General features: G+C 39.4%; 2 protein-coding genes across 2 annotated transcripts; both read right to left on the bottom strand.

Annotated features, from left to right (window-relative positions):
* Positions 1-1,265: 1,265 nt before the first annotated feature.
* LOC133983397 (26S proteasome non-ATPase regulatory subunit 4-like) lies at positions 1,266-7,278 on the bottom strand. The gene is made up of 10 exons (XM_062422468.1): positions 7,213-7,278; positions 6,110-6,250; positions 5,913-6,027; positions 5,310-5,396; positions 3,264-3,332; positions 2,924-3,139; positions 2,496-2,604; positions 2,216-2,353; positions 1,582-1,637; positions 1,266-1,490 (listed from the first exon to the last, which is right to left on the bottom strand). The coding sequence occupies exons 1-10, from the start codon at positions 7,236-7,238 to the stop codon at positions 1,320-1,322; spliced, it is 1,128 nt and encodes a 375-aa protein (XP_062278452.1). The 5' UTR covers positions 7,239-7,278; the 3' UTR covers positions 1,266-1,319.
* A 3,466-nt stretch (positions 7,279-10,744) lies between these two features.
* Positions 10,745-23,903, bottom strand: LOC133983260 (phosphatidylinositol 4-phosphate 5-kinase type-1 alpha-like). Its single transcript, XM_062422283.1, has 16 exons — positions 23,847-23,903; positions 20,323-20,357; positions 19,285-19,377; positions 18,942-19,072; positions 18,710-18,827; positions 17,811-17,963; positions 17,366-17,665; positions 15,603-15,838; positions 15,400-15,483; positions 15,232-15,280; positions 14,971-15,055; positions 14,669-14,839; positions 14,374-14,518; positions 14,217-14,279; positions 14,016-14,115; positions 10,745-13,876 (listed from the first exon to the last, which is right to left on the bottom strand). Exons 1-16 carry the CDS (start codon positions 23,890-23,892, stop codon positions 13,874-13,876), a joined length of 1,812 nt encoding a protein of 603 aa, XP_062278267.1. The 5' UTR covers positions 23,893-23,903; the 3' UTR covers positions 10,745-13,873.

The raw sequence follows: 23,903 nt of genomic DNA, 5'->3' as shown, positions 1-23,903 counted from the left end.
TTATACTTCCTATTGCTTCCACACTTTTCCATCTCGTCTTAAATGTAAAATGTCTTTTCACTTGTTACAGTAACTCAAATGTTTTTTATCCATCTGAGTATTTTACAAACTATGCAAAGCAAAAACCTACGTAAGTTGTAGAAATTCAGTGCATAGGTATATTTACTCAAGTACTGCTCTTATAAATATTTTAAGATAATTTTACTTTACTTGAGTATTGCTATTTTAATGCTTTCACTTTTAAATGACAGATAATTACTTTTAAGATTAAGATTTTACATCAAAATGCATGATAGGCCTGTAACCCCTTTAATTGTAATCTTTCAGTTGTCAATGAGTTGTTAGAAGCTCCACTAAAGAGAGATTTATTTATTTATTTTTATCTTGACGTTCAGACTGGTTTAATTTAAATAACTGTTTCACATCAAAAACCACAAGAGTATGCAATATTTCAAACCATTTCGTCTTTCATACTGCGTTAACCAAAATCATTTTGTGACCCTTTGGATTGGGCCTGACCCCCAGGTTGACTCAACTAATAAACTGTAATGACTAATAACGGAATTTATTATGTAATTGACCTACATACTTATATAAATCATGTTTACATATATTTCTAAGTTACATGACTGATTACGCTGATGATATATATATATATACACACACACACACATGTATATATATATATATATATATATATATATATATATACCTATATATAACATAACCCTATTATATAAGAGTATGGTTTCTGTGTGCAGTTGTCAGTATCTTGCCTATGATTAGTGTTGTTTTCAATAAGGGGCATTAACAAAAAAAATCCCTCCATTTTAAAATGCAAGTATCAGTTTGAACTGGACAATGAATATGTAATACCAGTGAATGTGTGCAAATTTAAATGCAATAGCTGATGTTTTGGAGATAAGTATGTAAAAACTGTTGCAGCTGTCACAAATGTAAATAAATGTCATCAAAAGAAGTTACCACTTTGTATTCTGTAAATTTATTGTGGATTAAAATCTGTCTGTCCTACTGAGTAGTTATATTACAAAAGATTCAAAAGTAAGCATATCTGCTTGGCACAAAAGAAGATGAAAACAAAATACTCCCAAAAATCAGAAGATGACTTTTACCGAAATTTTAAAAATGGTCAAAGTTTGTTTACAGTCTGCACAGCTACATAAACAAGATGATGAAACAAGAGATGAACTAAACAATTCATGTACTGAGGAAAGTAGTAATGTTACTATGAATAACACATGCAGTGCAATTCTCAGGTGTTTTTATTTAACATATATCAATTTTCTCTTTTTGGATGTTCATTTCTTTTTCTCCTCATCCTTCTTGGTGTCAGGTTTAGAGCCCGTCTGGGAAGCCAGAGAGCCCATGGCGTTACGGATGGCTTCGTTGTTGGGGTCGACTCCAGGAAGGTTTTCCAGGACACTCTGAAGGAATTCTGGATCCTGCATAACATCGTAGTCCTCTTCATCCTGCACAAAGATAATGACATGTTGCAACTAATCTTCATAGAGTACTTTTAAATCTGATGAAGAAATAGATCCATTGAAGGCAAGTGCTTACCTTAACCTCACTGGAGTCCACGTCAGCTCCAGTGTCCATGTCCTCAGCACCAAACTCTATAGGAAAAATGGAAAGGAGATGCTGTTTGAGCAGGAAAATTGGGGTTGACAGATAATCGTTGCCATTTTAAACCTGAGCTATATGTTCTTGGGCGGACTGCTGCACACACGTAACAGTGAGATCCACATAATTATCTATTGCCTGAGGATTACGAGTGTTGCAGGAAGAGGTTTGTATTGAGTGACAAAAACAAACAGCTGTGAATCCACCAATTTCAGCATAATCATGATCCAAGTCAGCAGATATATTTTCACACTACTAAAATCACTTTGTTGCATGATAAAATGTCAGATATGACATATAAGTTTCAGTATTAGTTTGTGGCTTTTCCAGATTCAAGAATACACACAATGTGAGTGAAACACAATCCGAACTACAGCCACCAAAAAATGTAGGCTTCCTCTGACACTGAATGCAGCAGATAAGCCAGGTCTTGCTCAAAATGACCAAATGATGTCTGGTATGTGCTTTTTAATGTTGATGTGATGTATACTGAATCTCCCTTTGTTTTATAGGCTATAAATTCTCTGGGAAGTGAAATTCCGAAAATTTAAAATAGGCATCAGTGTTTAACCTGCTCCTGATCCCTGCATGGACATCTGCAGAGCATAGGCGATCTGTTCATCCTCTGTCATGCGGCTGATGTCTGGTAAAGCAGGTGTGGCTGAGTCTGTGTGGGGAACAGACATCTTCAACAGGGCATCTTCGGACTCTACAACAGAAAGACAGAAACACATGTCACATAAGTGGAAACACTCTTTGAGCAGTTTAAAAACCTGTCTCTCACACTGAGAAAAAAAGGAAGATATTGACAACTAAGTAAGCAAAATAAAGTTAGTAGGCATTCCTCTTACCATCTGCAGCAGGGGAAGAAATGCCAGCTTCTGCAGCTGAGGCAACAGCAGCTCTGCGAGTTTCATCCTCCTGTCGTTGCCTCTGCTCCTCCATAGACACCCGCAGAGCCTAGAGAGAGGTGAGGAGAGGCAGAAAACAGGCAAGGAATCTATTAAGTGTGGGCTCTGTACATGTTATCCTTAAACACTATTTCATTTATTTCATCTGTTTAGAAAAAAAACAACTTTGAATCAAAATGACACATCTACATTACTCTAAATACTGACAGGTAACCTCACACCACAGAAATACACAAATGTAGTATAGAAGGTATGTTTTAAGAGAACAGCAGCACTGAGATTAATAATTCAGAGAATTTTAGAGGCAAAAGATGAGAAAAATGTAGTCTCTAAAGAACTATAGAGGCGCTTTTCTCCTGCTCTCTTACCAAGGCCAGCTCTGGGTCTGCACTCGGATCCACTCCAAATTCAAAGTCACTGGCACCCAGGCCTAACACTGCACCTCCCTCTCCAGCCAGGATGGGTGAGGACAGCAGGGCATCAGCCAGGCTGGGACCTGGAGGCACTGTGACAAGATGGGAGCCTACTCCCTCTTTGCCATTCAGTGTGTTGATGAAGGCTGTCAGCTTCTCTGTGTTCATCTCCTTTGATAAAAAAAAATAGAGTGAGCACATGGAGCAGACAACACAGAGGAGCAAACCACCAATGATAATGATTGTGTGTATATGTATGTGTTTGTGTGTGTGTAGCATTGTGGGCAAAAAGTACCTCCTCTCCAAAGTTAATAATATCCACGTTGACTTTTTCTTTTTTCAGACGCTTTGCCATTTTGACAAGCTACGGAGAAGACAAAATAAACACAGACATTACATGTTTTATTAGAAGCCTGACAGATAAATGGGTGAATTGTTGCTATGAGCCAATATAACTTTTTCAACTGATGAACAGGGATCTGATTCATGAAGAAGTATGACTAATGTCGCTTTTCCACTACACAGCCCCAGCACGACTCGCCTCGACTCGGTTTTTTTTGCGTTTCCACTAGGGAAAGTACCTGGTACCTGGTACTTTTTTAGTACCTGCTCTGGTGAGGTTCCAAGCGAGCCAAGCCGATACTAAATGTGACGTCAACAGACTGCCGGCCACTGATTGGTCAGAAGAGTTGACGCTGGAAGAGTCATGAGCCATCCCACATAAGAATCAAACCTGGCATTTTTAAATACCGGCAACAGCGTTATAGCTATACAGCTCTATTTTCTTGCTTTGTGTGTGACAAAAAGCCACATACAGCAGCAACACCACTGCCTCAATGTCCTCCATTGTTTATGTGTTTTGTGTCGCGTATAAAACGAAGTCACGGCAGTTTCGCGGAGCCGTGCTATGACGACCCCGTCAACGTTGAGTAGGTAGTTTTTTGTAATGGAAAAGGTCTGTTCTGGAACCGTACCGAGTCGAGGCAAGTCGTGCTTGAACTGTGTAGTGGAAAAGCGCCAGAAGTAAGCTAGGTGACACGCAAGTAAACCTGGAGCAGCATTTTCCCAGCGTGAAATAAAATAAAAAATGCAACTTTTTTAAACAGTGTTTCCACTATCAGCCACATTCAGTCATTCAGAGCAGGCCACAAACTACCACTGAACACTTTTCCAATGAGATTTTAAATCAGAATCAGTATTGGCAGAGAAAAGGTTGGATCAGTGTATCCCTACATTCTTTATATGAGTCCATGTTCCCATTTTGAAGTTTTACAAAGCAATGTTACCCAGATAACTTTAACTTCTTAAAAGATATTGACTGTTTAAAGTTGAGTTTCTCAATTCTCTAGATAACACAGGGACAAGGATCGGGTTAGTTAGCATTTCAGTCAATTATTTACATGACATACTGTGAACAATAATGAGTCCTTCTTCTAAATATTATTATATATACACATGACAGTGTTGACAGAGGATTTAATCTAACTATTTATCATAATTAAAGTTCAAGGTGTGATGAGCAGCACACTTTTTGAAAAGACACCAACCTAAACTAAATTTTTAAAGTTGGATCTGGATATGATCATAGGTATGTAAAGGGCCGTCCATACTAAGAACTATAACTATAACAATAACTATAACTTTAAACATAATGATATGAGCATCCACACTTATGAACTATAACTTCAAGCATGCGTTGCACACTCCAGCTGTGTCTGCAGCTAATGAAAATAGATAGACTACTGATGACCCGTTACGGCTGTATGTTGTACAGAAAAATTAGTGTGATGTTTCAGTATTTACAGACCAAACTGAAGTTGAAGCACATTGTGCAAAAGCATGACTCGGGGGTGTAGTAGTCTATTTGCACACAGTGACAGCTCTGATAAAGAGTTTTTGGGACTTGAGTAAGCACACCGGTACACACTGTATTAAATATGTAAAGTTACTGTGTTCTTTTAAAAGGTTTAACTGAAACTCAGCCTAACACGAACCCAGTCTGACTTAATATACCGGTTATTACCGGACCATTAACCATTAACCTGACAGACTGTTTCAGGTGTAATATTGGTGTGTTGATTGTGTTTCAAATGAAAGTAAATTGAGAAACTTTTGTAGTATAAACATATGTGTTTATGAATGAATAACTACTGGTGCATTCAAATCAACCAGTCTTTAATAGAAAAGTGTTTTTTCCAGCATGACACCCCCCAAAATGGACTGCATCTTATACACCGGTGCGACTTGTTTTTTACGGTAAGGTACAAATCAATTATTTGCTGGGTAATACACTTCAACAAATGACAAACAAAACATTGACTTATGTCTGAACGTAGCTCACCTCTTTTTCATTGTCCTCCACTGGGCTGCCAACAAATGCAATTATGCGCATCTTGTGGTTTTTGCCCTGTCTGTGTTTCAGTGCCAACTACAGAGGAGAGAAACAGAACAAATGAAAAAAAAGAAACATATGAACACACATGACATTTTGACATGTCATAACAGGAAAATCACAGGTGTTACCAATATCATCAATGATGGCCACATTACATTTATGTAAGCCTATTCCACTTGTACATGTTGGCTCACTGGAGTGGCTTACTGGGAGTGAGACATTGTTAGTTACACTACAGTGACAAGTAAAAATGTCTGCTGTGAAAAAGGAGTACAGCTCCTAATAATTGTGAATCCTTCTTTTCAAATTTCAAACCACCAGCCCTCTTTTAATACTGTACTGTGAGAGAAGGGAAGCGGTCACAGCTAGATTAAACCTAATGCTGTTTAGTTTATTATGGATAAATACTTATTTAAACTTACAGCAGTAACTTTTATTGACCTCTTTATGTGCTCTAGTGCCCTTAAAATTCTCTTCACACACCAAAAGTCTATCGGTGTCCTACAGGAGGAACAGGAGAACACTGTGTAAACTAATTCATAAACTTACATGTGCCACCCTGATGCCGGTGCAGAAGCTGATGTTTCCACTAGGCTGTACAGCATGGAGCTTGGACAATATCCTCCCTGTGTCTGGAGTCAGTGTTGTCAGCACCTCGCAGTTGCTGCACAAGTACATAACACATGTGTTACTATTGCATCGTATCTTAAATGTTAGTACACTAATTAAAATGCCCTGCTTCTTACTTTGCCATGGTGATGAGGCCCACATTGTTTTCTGGGTTGCTGCGGGTCTTGGAATGACAAACAATATTAACTGCGTCCTGCTGAGCCTGCAGCCTGGTGGGCAGAAAGTCTCCATTGCGCATGTACTCACTGTTGTCCACACTAAGAAAAAAACAATAGGACTGTTAACAATTACTAGTGATGGAAAAAATGTACAATACACAATTTAGCTACATCTCAGTATCGACAGGTAGGCCATAACCAATATTTAGTTTTATTAAGTGTTATTGCTGAAACAATTAGTCAAATAATCTGAACAGAAAATGAATAACCAGATTTCTTTTTAAACGATTCATGGTTTAACTCAATTATCAAGCAGAGATATATAAACTATTTGTGGAACCACCCTCTCAAATGAGATTACCTTTCCCTGAGTTATATTCATTATAATAAACATTTTGTGGTTTTGGACTTTTGATCAGACAAAATAAGCAATTTACAAAGTCATACTGGGAATATGTGAAGGCAGTTTTCTAACATTTAACACACGAAATAGATGAAATAATGCACATATTAATGGATAGTGTCACTCTTCAGTCGTAGCCCTGATACAATGATCTGATGGTTTGTAGTAGAAACGTCCAGCAACACACGTCTCTCTGCGTAATGCAATATTGTGATCTTTAAGTAAGAAATGAGCAAAAATAAATCCAAATCAATAACATCTGTTTACTTTGATGATGCCAGTAACATTTGGTGCGTTATCTAGCTCAATGCTAACAAGTTAAACGAAGCTAGTTTTAGTCGACGTGAGGCACAACTCAGGACTTAGAGGTTCACTTCCTTAAACGTCGTTTACTAAAACTACGCTGATCATCGTTATTGAAGATATAAAATGTTTAGAGACAATAACCTGACTAAAATCTCTTAGCCAGCTAAGCTAATGCTAACGTTTGGCTGTGTACAGTGACTCAGGGAAAAGCAAAACAAGTCGCTTTAAAGCTGCACTCATGCTTCACACAAACTACGTCAAAATGCGTATATTAATTTATCATGAGATAGATGTTTGTGGCACAAAATTGGCATTTAAAATGTTCATTTTAAACATATTTGCGTTTCCTTACCAGACCATAGTACTTTCAAGCCCCATCTTGAAGTCTGTCGGTTTTTACGTCATCGCGATAGCTTATGGGTAATGTAGTTTTCTTTCACAAATTCTTCTTCTAATGAACTTCATTTAGATTCAACATTTAACGTTTAATATTTAGATTTAGATTTAACATGTAACATTTAGATTTAACATTTAACATTTAGATTGACACTGAAAAGAACTGTACACATTGTTATGAAGGGGATTCATATTTCTTAAATACTTAAATGTCATAGTACATTAATGAATTAATGATGAAACATTGTGGGATACAAATAGCTCCAAAAATGGTTGTTGAATAAAAATAAAGTAGGCCTACCCCTCCACCTAAAATTGTTCATCTTGTTACTACAGTTAAATATTTGAAATTCGCTGTGCAGAATGATGTATGTGCAGAGTTTATCTCCAGAAGGATGTTTTCACATTCATCTGCTGAAAGTGGAACGTTTTTTTCTGAATTCATTGAAAATATAGTTTTAAGATGTAGGCCTACAAGCATAATTTATGAAATCACAAATGGTTTTGAAGCCAATCCTGGTTCAATATTCAATTTACACTTTTCAGGGAAGTAGTAGACATCTTGTGTCCAGACATTAAACTTCTGATATGAAATATATTTGTATACTCATTTTAACAAGATATTTTGTGGAAAAACCATACCAGACACAAATTATTATTTAAAATACAGTACTTTTACATCTTGAAACACAATCTTAACTTCTGTTTTTAATGCTCTGTGGTCCATCAGATTGTGCTTTGAACCAGTGGTGTCACAAGAAAATGGGTGAAAATGGATAAGAGGATGTTTGCATGGAGTCCCAGTCCAGCCACTACTGCAGAGACAAAGGGGAGCTTGATTAGTTAACTCACCCAGCTGAGCTAAATCAACTCACCTGCCGCTGCACCTGCTGTGCCAGCTCTGCCCAGTACATATAAAAGCAGGTCCAACAAGCTGAGAATATCCAGGTCATCCAAAGCTGACAAAGAGCAAGGTAAGAAACTATTCATCCAGTTTCAAATCATTTGATGTTTTTATAAAAACAGTTTTTTTTAGTCTGTGTAAACCTGCATGTTTCCCAGCTATGATGACTGAAAGAAGTACATAACTCCTGTGAGTCACTTCTTTAAATTTCAGATGGAGAAACTCTTGCTTGTGACCCTGTTTGCATCTTGTTATGCAACACTCAAAGGTAAGCATAAGTCAACTTTTTTGTTCAGTTTAAAATCTTCCAGAAGACAAATTGTTTATGGAGGGAAAAATGGTGGCATTTAAATATAATTGAATAGAGCTAGAGTACTCTGTTTCAATCACATGCTGTTTTAAGTGTGAACATTCTTGCTCTCTCCTGACTTTAAAGAGTTTGATCTTTTTGTCCTTTGCAGATCTTTCAGGTAAAGTGTTTGTCTTACCTCGACGGGACAAAAGTGATTATGTGAAATTACTGACGACTAAAACCAAGCTCAACTCTGTGACGGTCTGTCTCAGGTAACCGAGGGGGTCAGAAAGCTTTTTTGTTTGTTTGTTTAAAATAATGCATCTTCTCACAGCTGGTCCATCTGTTCAGATTCATCACATATCACCATGGACTACAGACTCTTCTCTTTGGCTACTCCCTCGCACAAAAATGCCTTGTTTCTGTATAAGCCCAAAACAGATGTCATTGCGGCACATGTTAATGACTTGAACACAAACTCCCTGTCCCTGTCACTTCCTCCAAACACCTGGCACTGCATGTGTGCTACCTGGAGCTTTAACAATGGATTGGCTCAGTTGTGGGTGAAGGCAAAGTTCAGATGTATCAAGAGTGAAATGACTATGGAAATGTGAGGTGACTCACGCCAACTTCATGGCTCGCATACGCACGTTTCTACAGCTGTTGATCCTTTGGCGACACTTAGAGGTGATGCTGGGAAACTGTTATAATAAATAAATGTGAAAACAATTAGTCCTCAGACTGGGTGATGTGCACATCAGAGACACATGATCAATTAATACACCCACGTGTCTGCAGTTACATGAGCGGATATAAAAGCATGCGCAAAGTGGTGCAGACAATACCGTTAACAACTGGCTGATTTAGCAGTATTAGAAGACACTGTAAATGGTGCACGAAGAGCGCGTGTATTCAAAGACAGAGGATTTACTGGCACATGATGACAACTGGCTCATCAGCCGCTTCAGGTTCCCGAGGGCAATCCTCCTGGAACTATGCGCAGAGCTGCGGCCGGCCTTGGAGCTCGATACAAAGAGGAGCCATGCGCTGCCTGTATCCATACAGGTGCTGACCACACTGGGGTTCCTAGCAACTTCCAAAGGGAGCTTGCCAACCGATCGGGACTGTGTCAGCCGTGTGGGACGGAATTATCCGCATGTCAGCCAGGTATATCAAATTCCCATACAATGCAGCTGAACAGGTCAACATTAAAGCGCAATTTGCAGCGAGAGCAGGTTTCCCTAATGTAATCGGAGCTATCGACTGCACACACATTGCTACAAAAGCTCCATCACATGATGAATTTGTATATGTCAACAGGAAACACTTTCATTCGATCAATGTAGAGATCATATGTGATGCGCAAATGCAATTAACCAACATTGTGGCGAGGTGGCCTGGTTCAAGGCATGATTCATACATTCTGAGTAACAGCATGGTTGGGAACAGACTACAAGCTGGCACTGTGCGCGATTGGGGCGGGGGTGTAATCAGAGTCACCCACATGTGCTCCCACCACCCCTGAGATAACAGTGTCACCCACGATTGCAGCGACTCTGTTCAAACTGGGTGGGCTCCTCTTCTCCTGTACCCCCGCCTGTTTTGGCCACACTTTGGCGGTGGGCAGCCGTCCTCCGCTTCACATCCACCTTAATGTCGGACCACTTCTTTTTCAATTCAGCGTGTGTGCGCTTTTCTGACCCCACAGCATTGACAGCCTTACGCACACAATCTCCCACTCACTCCTCTTGCGTTTATTGTTTATGCCGGAGGACAGCGTGCCAAAGAGTACATTTTTGCGCGTCTCCAATTCGCTTTCTGTGAAGTTCTTCTTTTTTCCCGTCTTACTCATTCTTTTGTTTTAATTTTCAGATCGTGCAGAGAGGGAAATCTCAGGTGCAGGGCCCATTTCAATGAGGGCGTGGGCTCTCAATTCCACGTTGATTGGGATGTACAAAGGAAATGTGCTTGGATTCATGCTTACGCAGGTTCATACATCTGGATGTTTTTGTGCGTACGACGTTTTCTGGATTTGAACGTACGCCATGTTTCAGTAGGAAATCCACGGACGTCTTTGTACATGAGGGCCCTGGAGTTGGAGCCATCAGGGCTGGCTTTGATTGATGACGATTCTGAAGATGTTGTAAAATGCACTTAAATACTCTGCTTTCAATAAAAATGTGTCTGATATGTTGTTTCCATAAAAGGTTAAATTAAATCCTTATATTTACATCTGCTCATTATCCTTTGAGATAATACTTAGTAAAAGATTTAGAAAAAAACAGATTTAGAAAATATGTTTTAATCCTTTAAAATCAGACATGAAAACATCACCACCACATAACTGAAACATGGCAGGAAGGACAGGCAGCACATATTGCATGAGAAGGCATTTCAGTGACTCCTATGTACATATACACATTTTATACACAGTAAAAATATAGTAATTGAAGCATATAGGACAACCAGCAACATTGGCTCGTGAGCCGTGTGTAACATTCATGTAGAAAAGCATGGGAGATTAACAACCCAGAATCATTATGGAGAGAATATATCTATCATATCACAATCTAAACATGAAATATAAAAAGTGAAATTGTCAAATAGTCCCCCTTCATAGGCAACACACGCTATAAAGTTTCAGACATCCTTCTGTCAGTATACGTACAAACATCTAAGATACATAATACAACTCTTTATCATTTCAACCTACAGCAATCAATCGTATTAATAAATATACTTCTTTGAACTGAAAGTTGGCAGATTGTAGTTCATATTGCATTACATCAAATATATTGTAGTGTCTACACTGAGTGCACTGACATTTAAGCACCAAAATATTATGTTTCACTTGTGCCATGGTGTAGTACATAACTGCAATATCCAGCAATTACACAGTACCACCCATTAAAAACAAACCAAAACAACAAAAAACTACCCCAAACAGGTCAGCAACAGCTGCAAACATAACATCTGTCACAAAATATATTCTGGATTTGTGTAATCTGAAATAGTCAGGATCATTGGAGTGTTTTTCTTTGGTGGCCTTTTCTCTGTAAACCAAAAGAATACAACTTCAAATGGATCTTCTTGAAATGATAAATATTTTAAGTTTCAGCGTAATACCAGAAATAACTCATTTCAAGTACATCTTCTCAACTAGACAACAGATTGTAAAAGAAGGGTTCTTCTAGCTATAACACATGTAGTGAATTAAACATGAATTTCACAGGAATGTGGTGGTGAATCTTGAAATGTCTCTGGCCACGTGGTAAACCAATTATTCAATTAAAAAAAAAAAAAAATCTTTACAGGGACTGGGTTTGTGTCAGATACAGCTTATCAGACAAACTATTTAGCAAAAAACAAACAAAAAAACATCCAGTTAATAACAGATCCTTTAAAAACACAGGTCAACCCAGTGTTATTACCATATACAAAATATCAGTCCATGCAGGTGTCCAGGAGTGTCTAATTTCATTCTCATGACTGTACTGGATCCTGAACATCTCACCTGTCTCCTCTGCTTTTCTCTTTGGTGCTGTGACTGGCTCATAATACAAAAGACTCAGTCCTAAATCTTCAACTGTGCACTGATGAACAATGACCAATGTTCCTTCTTTCTGTATCCACAACATTCATCCCCCTCCCCCCTACTCCCTCTCTGCTGCATAGACCACATGTGCCTAAAAAACACAAACAGCAATTCCATTTGATGAGATGATGAATAAGATTTTCAGGTTTGCTACAGCCACTGGTAGTGATTAAAAGTATCAGAAGTCAGTATCAGAAATCACTGCTTTCTGCCAGCCACCTCGAAAAACTTGTTTAGTGTGCGAAACAATAAGATAAAAAACAAAACATTTCATGAAAACACAAAAGCAGATGTTTTTTTGAATAGCCAAGTAAAAGCTCAGTAAGACTACATACCAAAAAAAATACAAAAAATGGTTATACACATGGTTAATAATGTTGGTCCAAGAGTGGATGGGGCTGAGTGTCATTTCTGTAACCAGCAGAAATTATTAATAAAGAGACCTCCTTACTGTCTGATGTCAGGAGAAGGTAACTAAAAGGGATTGTTGTAGTGTTTGTGTTAAAAGTCTCTGAAATTCTTTTAAACCCTGACAAATGTTTGGTTGATCCAGACATACAAATGGCAGTTTGATGACTTCAGCTGTAGTGATAAGGCAGGTGTCTATATGCAAATAGAGCACTAACCTTTAAAACACAATGTCAGTTATACATCCCATGTTAGAGGAGGGACAAAACATGTAAAGGCACAGACATGACAGACACGTGACAGTAGCTGGAAATTATCATCATTCTATTAACTTAGCAATAGCAATGACTTCATGTTACAGCATCTACTGGCCAGCAACGCTGTCAACAGCTCTTCTCTCTGTATGCTTTTATACTTAAGCACATATGGTCACGTCAGAGGGGGAGATTTTGAGGGCTGCACATTGTGGTCTGCCATCTTAATAAGACACATTCTATAAGAAAAGAAAAAAACATAGTAATGTACATTCAGCAGTGGCAAGATCTAATTTGACCTTTGCAGCACCACCATGGCTTCCAGCAGAATAATTTATAAAAATTAAATGATCGTATACGTCTGGTTCAGAATCTGCTTTCAAACAAATACTGCACATCCACAATCAGTGAAAAAAAAATTCATACGTGATTGCAGTGTCAACAGCAGCAGGTGTTGATTTGAACGATTTCTGTCGATGACAAACGAGAGAACCACCATTAACTCATGAGGATTGCCGAGGGGAAATGGACGTGTGGAAACAGGAGCACTCGAGTGTGAGTCATGGAAATGTGAACCCACTTAGACACAACGCAAGAAAAAGAAAAATAATCTACAAATGTAGGCTATACCCTTCATGTGCTCTTAAGTGTGTTGTGTTCCTGTGCCCACTCGCATTCCCTTCATGCTGTGAAAAAGTAGGTGGGATGACTGACTCTTCGTCATCTACTGGTGACTGGGGGTTGGGGCTTTTTACAACATATGACTAACCATTTTGTTAGGATTATGTTATCACAGCAGACAGACGTTGTGAATATGGTGAAAAAAAAGCTCAGTTTAATCAATGTAATGCTGTCAGAGCTACTGCCAATTCAAGGTCATGAGCCTTTTTTTCCAGGTGTTTAAAGAAAAAGATAACTGGGCTTTGGGTGGACAAATGTGTGTGCGCACCGCTCCCACCACTTCCTTCTGCTTCGCCACAACCTCCACTCCACCTGGCTGCTTCATCCAGCGTCCTCTGTATATACTGTAGGGCTGAGAAAACAACAGAGGTGCAACAGAGGCTCCACAGCGGATGCGGGTGACTTTCACTCTCTTTATCCTTACTTCCGCCCATCTCACCTCTTCCAGAAACTTCTCTTCTTCAGATGGCACTGTGTCAGTTTTTACTGTGAACCAATACCAAGATTATACAGTTGATTAAGAAATGTACAACTAATAAACATTCATTTACTTGTTCCTACATCATGGTTTTAGTAGTGTTGTGTGTGTGTGCGCGTGCGTGCGTGCATGATTTTTGAGACTTACAAAACAGATGTTGGTCTCAGGGATGATGTCAGATAGAGAAACTATATCTTCATTTCCAGACAGGTTGTCTGCATTATCTCCAATCTCTTCTGCCCCCAAACTGGAACAAAACGAATTAATGAGACAAGAAGACTAAGACACGTGAGAGAAACAGCTTGTTATTTTTATGAGCTATAATTGCTGTCTGTGCACCATCAGTACCTGTGGGAAGCACCCTGGTCGTGGTCTGTGTTGGCCGATTTGTGCACTTCCACCCCTACAGACCTAAAGAGCAAATTCAGAGCAGATTAGTTTAAAACTGTGTGAAAGTGAGATCGAAGAATAAAGGTCATGTATTATTATCTTGGTGATTTTTTACCGTAGGGGGGGAGAAGTGGAGGGAACTCCTGTGCTGCCTAGAGATGAGGTAGACAGGTTGGCCTCACAGTCAGCTACCAGAGCCTCAGAGTTTTCTACCAGTGGGGGGGTCCTCGGAACCAGATCTGGTCTGCCCAACTGCACGCCTGACAGCAAATCATCAGTAGGAAACAGGATTATTGAAAATTTCAACACCAGTACCTCCAATATGAGCACAGCTATGAGAAAGGTTGTGGATATGATCAACCACAGATCGACTTCATATTCTGATTACTTTGTGATGCCTCAGTTCTTACCGCTGTCAGCCTCTGAGTCTGTGCTTTTAAAGTGGCTGTGGTAGACTAGTCTGGAGTCAACAGATGACTGTCCTGTTGCGTTGGAGAGTGGGGTCGGAGCTCCCAGGGTGGGGGCCCTCCTGAGACCCCCCTGACCTCCACCACGGCTCTTCTTAGATGGTGATGGTTTTACTGAAGATGACATAAAAGTAAAAATGATTAGAAATTAAAGACTTTTCCGCTTATATTTTCTATACTGTCAGATCATCAGGATATTAATTTCCATTCAGGAAATTTAAAAATGAACACATTTGCAAACTTACGTGGAATTTTCCTGAACACTGTGCTGCACATGAACTGCTGGAAACGATCTGCATAGAAGCCAGGCCTGTGAACTGAGACTGTGTCCTACAATTAAAACAGCAACAGAACTATTAGAGTCTGATATTATGTACTCAAGTCTAGATGCAATCAAAACTTACTACCACAAGAAATAGATTTTCATATTAACTCAATTCATAGCCACAAATCTCACTGTGAGCCACTGCACTTAAAGATACTTTAATTGGTGTGTTGGCTCTTACCCCATCGTGGACCAAGGCTTTCCATGAGTGCTCCAACTTCTTAATAAACCTAAAGAGTTAAGACATAATCAAATGTAATACTGCAAGATAAAAAATGGATAATATAGGAAGGAAGAATTAAAAATTAATTTTAATGAGGAATTGATGTTGATGCTTTAAGACACCAACCTGTAGGACTGCAGAATATCAATGATGCCGATGTAGATCAGTAACCTCTCTCCTCTAGCATTACGACCTGGAATACCCCCCATGCTGGAAGAACAAGGTCAGAGCAAAAACAACAGATCACTGAATTGTTACAGACTACGCTACAAACAAACACTGCAGTTCAAACGCAGCTCTCCTGGTCGTTGGTTAACCATCAGACTCACTGATCTTCTGAATCCAAAGCTCCCTTTCCCCGAGCTTCCCCCTGGATGGACTCCATAGCTGTACAGTACAGACTTTTCTGGGCTTGTGGCCGGCGCTGATCTGGGGTCACTGCTCCCTCTGATCCCCCACTGTCCCCTGAATTACCCCCGACACGATCCCGCTCTCGACAGGCCTGGTCCATGTTGTGGATGCCCATTAACAGACTGTAATCCATGATCTTGAAACTCTGTAAGAGCTGCAAAATACACACAAATACATGACATGAGATTTAAAACAGTTTGATGACAAAAGTGTTTTTGTGAGATTTCTTTTTTATATTTTTATTCATTTAATGGTTTGAAGAAGACAGTGACAGAGAGGATTGAAGTGATAGCGGTGTGTGAAGGTACTATAGTAGGAAACACTAGCAAACCTTTACACACAAATTTTAAAATGATATAAATGTCTAAAACTAGATGCTGCATCAATCTTTTTTGTTACTTAAATTGTTTTTCAACAGTTACATTTTCGTTTAATTGTTTTAATTTAATTTAATTGTTTTAAAGTTAGTATGTAAAATAAATTTTAAAAAATATATATATAATCAATTGTGGTGGACAGTGGTAAACCCTACAAGAAGTGCATTGACTTTACTCAAAAATGCTGACTGTGATAATACCAACGCAATGCCTGTACCATCTAAAAAGGGTCTTAGTGGTGCTGTATTCTACAAACAGGAGATATAAGTAGTCTATGAAAATAATTTTGATATGAAGAAAAAACTGATGAGCAACACTAATACATGATCAGACAGCAAAAGTTCACTTTTAAAATAGTACACACTCAGTCACAACAACAGATTGACAGAGTGGCTGTGCTGGTTGGGTTACCAGAGAGAATCATACTGGTGTTGATAGGTGCATTTAGACCAAAAGAACGTAAATGTAGAAGTAAAGTAACAAGTGACTCAACAAACACAAAGAAGGATTATCCTGTGATGGAACACAATACTGAATAAACATTCAGCGTCTGTCATGAGCTAAATTATATAGAACATGAAGTTATCCTGTGTTAACAGAAATAACAAATGCCACCGGCCACTTCCATCATTTGAAAAGATATCATCCCTCAAAGTAAACAAAGTATTAGTTTGCAGTGTCATGCAAGCTTGAGTCATCTCTTGAACACTAGACTCCTGTTGATTATCCCTCCACTGCCAGCAGTACTGGAGCTCAATCCTAAGCAACAAACAGTCTGGAGAACTGCCTTAAGAGAAACAGAAAATTATAAGTTTAGGAGTAAAGAACTAACAGTAATTTCATTGTCAGTAGCTTCACCTTTTCCAAGGCGATTATCATTGCTGTTGCTTAGTCTGTCCACCTGTCTGCAGAATACAATTTTTTATAATATTTGTTGGAACTCGACGGACTCAAATCTATCCACTGTGTCACTGGCATTAGGATGACCTGGAAAAAGATGATTTATAAAGTGACTCTCTCTACAATACGTTTGGTATTTCTGCACATTTGTGTCAGCACAGCAATTATCAAGATTTGATGTTCAGAAAGTTTGATTCTATGTATTTTTTGGCAGTAATGTGAAGGCACACTGATAATCTATTCTACTGGTGTACTATCTGAGCTCTCTTTCTGAATTTTAATACACTTGCATATTCAACAATGCATATAAATGTTACCCGTAATTCCATTTGGGCTGAGAGGCTTGAGCCCACGATACTTGAATAAAAATCAGTCAATGAAAAACAAGTGTCTCTCTGACTCACCAAGCAGTCCCTCTGTATAGTCTTGCACAAAGCATTGAAGTTGTCTGCTTCCAGCAGCAGGCCGTCAGGCAAGTCCTGGATAAAGTCTAGGTCTTTGTATGTGGGAACAGCCTTTTCTCTTTCTTTAGGTGATGCTCGTCTCTTATAGGTGGAGCCCTTCATGTCGTATTTGAGGTGCATCGGGATGATCCGAGGCAAAAGATTGTTCATCACAACAATACGGATATTTTTGCCCCCTGCCTGAACACAGTACAATCCATAGAACTTGGGTAGCAGGGTGCGTTTGTTTTGGTTTATATTCTAGAGAGGAGGACGAAAAAAAGATTAGAAGACTTAAATTGGGAAAAACATGATTACAGCTCGCACTCATTCAACCTCCTACTCTCCTGATGATTATAGTTGGAAATAATCACCAGTCATACTGAACACACGCCCACTTTCTTACCATGAAGTATCCAGGAAGGAGTTTCTGGAGAAACTCTGCCTCTTTGTGTTGAACAGTCTTGATAATGAACTCATCATCACTGGAGACGTAGAAGAGGGATCCGCTGGCTCCGGGGTTGGACAGCTCGATCAGTGGCTCGTTACACAGAGAGTACTTCAAGAGAAAGAAGAGTGCATCAGCATCCAGTCAAAACAGAGCACACGTGGGCGTACAGAGCTCTCATTAAATGAAACAAGTGTTTTTTAATCTTGGGGTTGGGTACCAAATTACTTTGTAAGTGTGGTTGATGTACAGAGTAATTTCTAAATGTTGGTAGCGCAAAATCTCAAAATGCTGTCATAAACAAACTGTCAGCAGAAGAAGAGAAAGAGGAGAAAATGCTTATGTCCAAGTAAGCCTACATGAGGATCTAGTGTCAGCAAAGTAGCCAGTCTTTCAGTCTTCTACACAGGATGAGTTCAGTACAGTAGTGAGTGCAAGTCTGCTGCGTTTTGATAGCACTCAAAACTTAATATACAAATCACTATAGTTACACATGTAAAACAGAAGAGAAGCATAAAAAATAAGCTTTGGATTGCTGTTATAAAGCAGCTACAAGCTGATAAAGCAGCCTGTGTAGACAGCTGTATTGATTAAAATATGAGCATATCTGTTCCATCAGAGCATAAAATGGACGACTGAATCACGAGGTTGAAACGCTGGATCGCTGCAGACAAAGCACTGCAGAATATTAGGTGAGACTTTCTTACCATGTGCACAATATTTTCAGTCTCGAATATATACATTCGCTAAAAGGCTGAACTAAATTATACAAACTACATTTGTGAAAAGTGTCTTAAGTTAAAACAAGAACAGTTTTTGTAAATATGGCAGTGTGTGTTTTTGGTGTAAGTACTAACCAGGTAGTCATCTGGCCGAATACCAAACAGTTCTCTGAAGTAACGGAAGGCGATCGGAGCGTAGGTCTTAAAACGAAAGTCACTGTAGTGATGAGCAGGAGTCAAGTTACTGCCTTCACTGAAACAAATCAGAGAGAGAGAGAGACAGAAAGACCATGATGAGAATCTACATGAACCACAAAAATAACCACAAACTCAATACATTCACTCAGTTATGACTTCTGTTACCAACCTGGGGAAGAAGATGCTTTCAACCACCACAAAGTCCTGCATGAGAACATCCCTTTCTGCCTTTTGGCTCAGGCTGCCAACTGTGTGAGTGATGCCCAACTGGATGGCACCTTTAAGGGCAGATGATGTTGTCTGTGAGGGTAAAAAAGAAAATAATAATAATAAGCACTGGAACAAAAGATTTGTTTTCACGTGTGACTTCTGCTGTTTGACTTGTGTCTGAGTGAGAGGAATTTCCAAACTATTTTTAGAATATAAACACAAAACATGTCGGTGTACATATTGCTACGTGGTGTTGTAGTTGTCAACAAACTGGTGTCACTGACCCCCCACACTGTTCTAACCTTTTTATAGGTGGTCTCTCCTGTGGTGGTCTCAACGCCCCGGTGTCCAATAGTCTTCTTCATACTCTGCGTTGTGCCTGAGGAGCCCGGCATCTGGGGAGAGGGACCGAGAGGAAAACATTCCACAATAAATACAACCTGAGGTACATTCATAAACATAGAAGTCAAAGATCTAGATGTATTAAAGTTTTAGGCCATAGTGGGTTAAACATCTTCACGTGACAACCGTATCTCGTGTTCACACGGCCATCGTCTCAGGTGACAAGTTGCTGAACTCTCAGCGAAGGTCAACTTGTGTGGCGGATGAAGTGAATGAAATACTGCCAGTTGTCTATGTGTGACCAATACTTTCATGTCTACTGAGTTTATGTTTTCTGCTGCTTTTTCTGCTTTAGTAAATAATGCAAGATCTGGCTGTGTCACATTCCTGCTCTGGCATAAATAGACTCAGTGTTTTGAGATAGCAGGACTGGAGAAAAGAGCAGTGGGTTGGACGCTCTGGTCACGGAGCCGGTGGACACTGTTACACAGCCTAGAATAAAACAGCAGAGCGTCTCTGACAGACGTGATGGAGCCAGACTGCAACACAGACAAATTGGGTGGACATTGGCTTGTCTGTTTTTGCCTAAATTTCCATTCCTATAACAAATAGCCTCAAATATATTGATATTCTTAATAAGGTTTTCCATGGCACTATTTTTTTCAATAAAATATGACAGCTTCTGCAGTTTAATGTAACATTCTTTTAGCTTTATTTATTAGTCTACTAGAGCTAGTACTGACATTATACACAAACTGCTGTCCTCGTGTTTCTCAGGCATTTATTCACCAAACACAGGCCATTTCGCTTACTTCCATGAAAACCCAATGAGCTTTCAGTGACGGATGTCTCAAACTGATGACTGCATGAATGCAGGCTTGAACTCTCTAAACCTGTTCTTCTCTCCTCAGAGATGACTGGAACAACATTTGCTTTACTCATGGCTGTAATGCAGTCGTGTTTTGTCAATTCAGTGATGCAATGGTTGGGATCCTCACCTCTGGAGGGGCCACTTTGATGATGCCACTGGTCCCTAAAGACAAAAACACACGTTAAAATTGGAATGAGGAAGACTCTTGAGAACCTAGAAGGAAAAGAAACTAGAAGAATTAAGGAAACGCATATTTCTTTGTTGTTGACTCAAGTACATGAAGCCCCTGTAAATGTCAACCCATGCAGTCAGAGTCAACTTTTGAAGTCTTTAAAATTGGCAGCTTTTAACGTAGAAAAATGTGTTAGTGACGGTTTATGATCCCTCTGCTGGTTAATTAGCAGGGCTATTTCCAGCACTTGGATGATGAGTATAAGGCCAATGATGAGCCCAGACCTAAATGTGGCCACAGTTACTCACTGCTGCTCCCGATACCACCAGCTCTACATGAACTGGAGCTGCTTCTCCCTTGAGCTGGCTGCTCCAGATTCATCTGGCCCCTGAGGACGTGTGTCTACAATCACCACCTCTCTTTAAAAACAGTACCACTTTTAGCTCTTTCTACAACAGCCTACTTTGTATCTCACAGTAACTTTGTGTTTATCATTAAGTCTAATACTTTAACGTTATAATTACATAATGCTTGTTAAATTAAACTAGCATGCTCAACCGATCTCCATAGTTAGCAGTAGACTTGTTGAAACTTTGTGCCATCAACAAGCAAACCGGTTCAAAATTAACTTTTTTTGTTTAAATTAACAGACAAATGGCTGGTTAAATGTTTAAATGTTACCAGTTACGCAATAAATTACTATTGTTTTTGTGGCTGCTGGGTTATGGAAATCTACCAGCCACTTGTATATTTTATGAGCATTTGGCTGGTGCTAATTTTGAGCCCTGAAGCAAACACGTCTGGTTAACCACAGTTTTATTTTAAAAAGGTGAAATGTGTCCATGTTCCTGTGTGAACACAATGACAAAAACAGCAAGCAGTAGTTTTGAAAGAAAAGCACACAACTGAAATGAAAAAAACGTTGACTTGATTTCCTGTGTCCTTACATAAACTTGCTGTTTAAACCTACTTTCTCGCCCACTCTGTGAGCACCTCTAGCCTGTAACCAATGGCAACAGCTACTTCAATGCTGCAGTGCCACGGGTCAATATATACACACAAAAGGATGCTGGCGAGATTATACACCTGTAGTAACAATCCTGTGTGTGAAAAAACTCATCAGCAGATTGAATCCAGACGACGCTCAGTAAGAGGACACTTCAACCCAAAGAAAGGAAGGAGTGTTAATGATAACGGCAGAATCACTGAATGCCAATGCTTCTTTTTTTCAGTTAGCAGGGACACGCTGCAATCCACAGGGAAACAATGAGCATCTTTCTGCCCACATTCCCTCTTATTATGTAAAACAACACACTATAACATCACTACTCATGCAGTTTCTGCTCACACACACACAGAAACACACACCCATGCTAGGTACCTCGCTGAAATGCTCTCCTCCAGAACTGAGTCCTAATATCTGTGGAGCAGGACATTGTGCCAACTTATAATGCATGAGTATTTAAGTATGAGAACGCAAAGTAAAGTAAATTACTCAATTAATAGAATTACTCTTATATTACATATTCATACATACATGCTACAGTACTTGTTCACAACAGAAAATGTTTGGTAATTGATAAATTACTTCAGTCCTCTTTTAAGCATCAGCCTTTAATGGTTTTAACTCCTCAAATGTAAAAATATGCTGCTTGTCTTTACATAACAGTAAATTGAAGATATAAGTTTCAGACTGTCGATGATCTCAGACTATAGGGAATTGTGATGGGTATTTTCCACAGTTATCTGATGTTTTACCGACCAAGTGACTAATTAATCAATAAAGAAAAATTATTGGCAGATCAAGTAGTTATAAAAATGATCATAAATTGCAGTCCATTTCAAAACATTGCAATTTTCAGCGTCATCATATGACTTGATAACACATGCTGTGCAGCAGATTTAGGGTAGAAATGAGTCTAACCTAATTACTTAACAATGACTTTAGCTTGTCAGTGGCTGGACTTAAGACAATAGGCAAACCATCTGTTCCTCTGTGTATACTAAACAAGTCCCTGCCAGCTTTATTCACATGTAGCCTGCAGCCTGCACTAGGCAAGAATATGGGACATGGACAATCTCTTAACATAATTTTCTGTCTATGAAGACTCCATAAATATACTGGTTCTTGGCCCGATTAGGAAACAAGGCTAATAAGGACTAGTACGGAAACCACATTATGTTACTGTCACTCAAGTGTCTGTCTGTCTGTCTGTCTGTCTGTGTGTGTGGTTGTTAGTGTGTGTGTGTGTATTTGACAGAAAGCTGTATCTTGTATGTGTACAGTCTCAGGCTCTCAGCCATGTGGGAGCCACGAGAGTGCGTTGAAGTCACTATTTTTATTCCCTGATTCAGACAGGGCGGTTACGCAGGCAACAGCAACTCCTCTGTACACAAGGGGGAAGCTAAGAAGTGCCACACAACCAAATGGATTAACAAGATGCAACACCCCTCTCATCTGTCCTGTGCTCAGACAATAAATGTGTGATGCCACTAGAAACAAGAGAGGGTTTATGATCCAAGTCACCATGCTTAAGTCTGATATTAACAGGAGACTTTATTGTCCCAGAGAGAAATTTGCCTTGGGCACAGTGCTGCTACTGCTGCTGTACAACACCAAATAGTTCAACGTTACTACACATCATACATCTCATGAACACCATAAAAAAATACAATAATTACATAAAATTACTCATGATAAAAACACGAGATCCTGGAGAAGTAGCCTTTTATCAGCTGAGCACATAGCCTGATCATTTACGAGATAAACATTACATGTAGAAGACCATTAAGATCAATTAATTTTGATAACACACCGCCTAAACTGTGAGTGCTTGGAAAGCAGCTGATTGGGGGTTATAATGTTGAAGATACTTGATAGAAAATACATGTTTTACTGCTAACTTTACCACAAACCTGGACATACAGACGGGGCTGAAGAGGAGGGGTGAACAGGCGAGGAAGACGAGAGGATAACTAACCATTAACTTCACATTTATTTACCAAACAATATAGCAATATGTACCTGTTAAACCTCATCGTTTCAGCTCCTATGTCCATTTAACTTAATGCTACACTTCAATAACACACAAAAAGCAAGTTCACGAAATGACCGGCTTGATAACAAAACACACCACTTGAGCCAACGTGGTTTGGAGAATTAAGTCATTTCTTTGTATTATTGATCTCAATTGATAGCTCTATATAATCTGTTTTAGCTTGCCCCAAAACCTTGCTGGTGTTAACAATGGCATTAATAAAGGTTTAATAACTAGGTAGCTAACTAAACAGCCTAACCGCTGCTTGGTCCATTTGTTAGCAGAGCCTCGATGCTAGCTTAGTTAGCTAACAGGCTAACCGGGACACGAAGAAGCCACAGTGACCGCATCTCACCCCTCGCATCGCCACCAAAATGTCATACATATCTGTTTGTGTGTTTTTTAAAGACGACGAAGGAGTAAGAGTTAGCAGCTAGCTACCTGTCGGGGCTGTTGATCCCGAGTCTGCTGTCCCAGCAGTCGCCATTATGGTCTGAC

This window comes from Scomber scombrus, chromosome 7, assembly GCF_963691925.1.
Source record: "Scomber scombrus chromosome 7, fScoSco1.1, whole genome shotgun sequence".
In the NCBI taxonomy this organism is placed as follows: Eukaryota; Metazoa; Chordata; class Actinopteri; order Scombriformes; family Scombridae; genus Scomber; species Scomber scombrus.
This window is presented reverse-complemented; position numbering and strand designations above follow the sequence as displayed.

Bases quoted from the DNA above. Each gene is read 5' to 3' on its own strand.
- LOC133983260 (XM_062422283.1), bottom strand. From the start codon at position 23,892: ATGGCGACTGCTGGGACAGCAGACTCGGGATCAACAGCCCCGACAG. The intron at 15,484-15,602 runs GTGAGTCTGATG...TTGTTCTTCCAG, and splicing joins GCTTTGGATTCAGAAGATCA to CATGGGGGGTATTCCAGGTC. The intron at 14,280-14,373 runs GTAAAAAATCAC...TTTGCTCTTTAG, and splicing joins TCCACTTCTCCCCCCCTACG to GTCTGTAGGGGTGGAAGTGC.
- LOC133983397 (XM_062422468.1), bottom strand. From the start codon at position 7,238: ATGGGGCTTGAAAGTACTATGGTCTG. The intron at 6,028-6,109 runs GTAAGAAGCAGG...GTACTTGTGCAG, and splicing joins GGCCTCATCACCATGGCAAA to CAACTGCGAGGTGCTGACAA. The intron at 3,140-3,263 runs GTACTTTTTGCC...TTTTTATCAAAG, and splicing joins TTATTAACTTTGGAGAGGAG to GAGATGAACACAGAGAAGCT.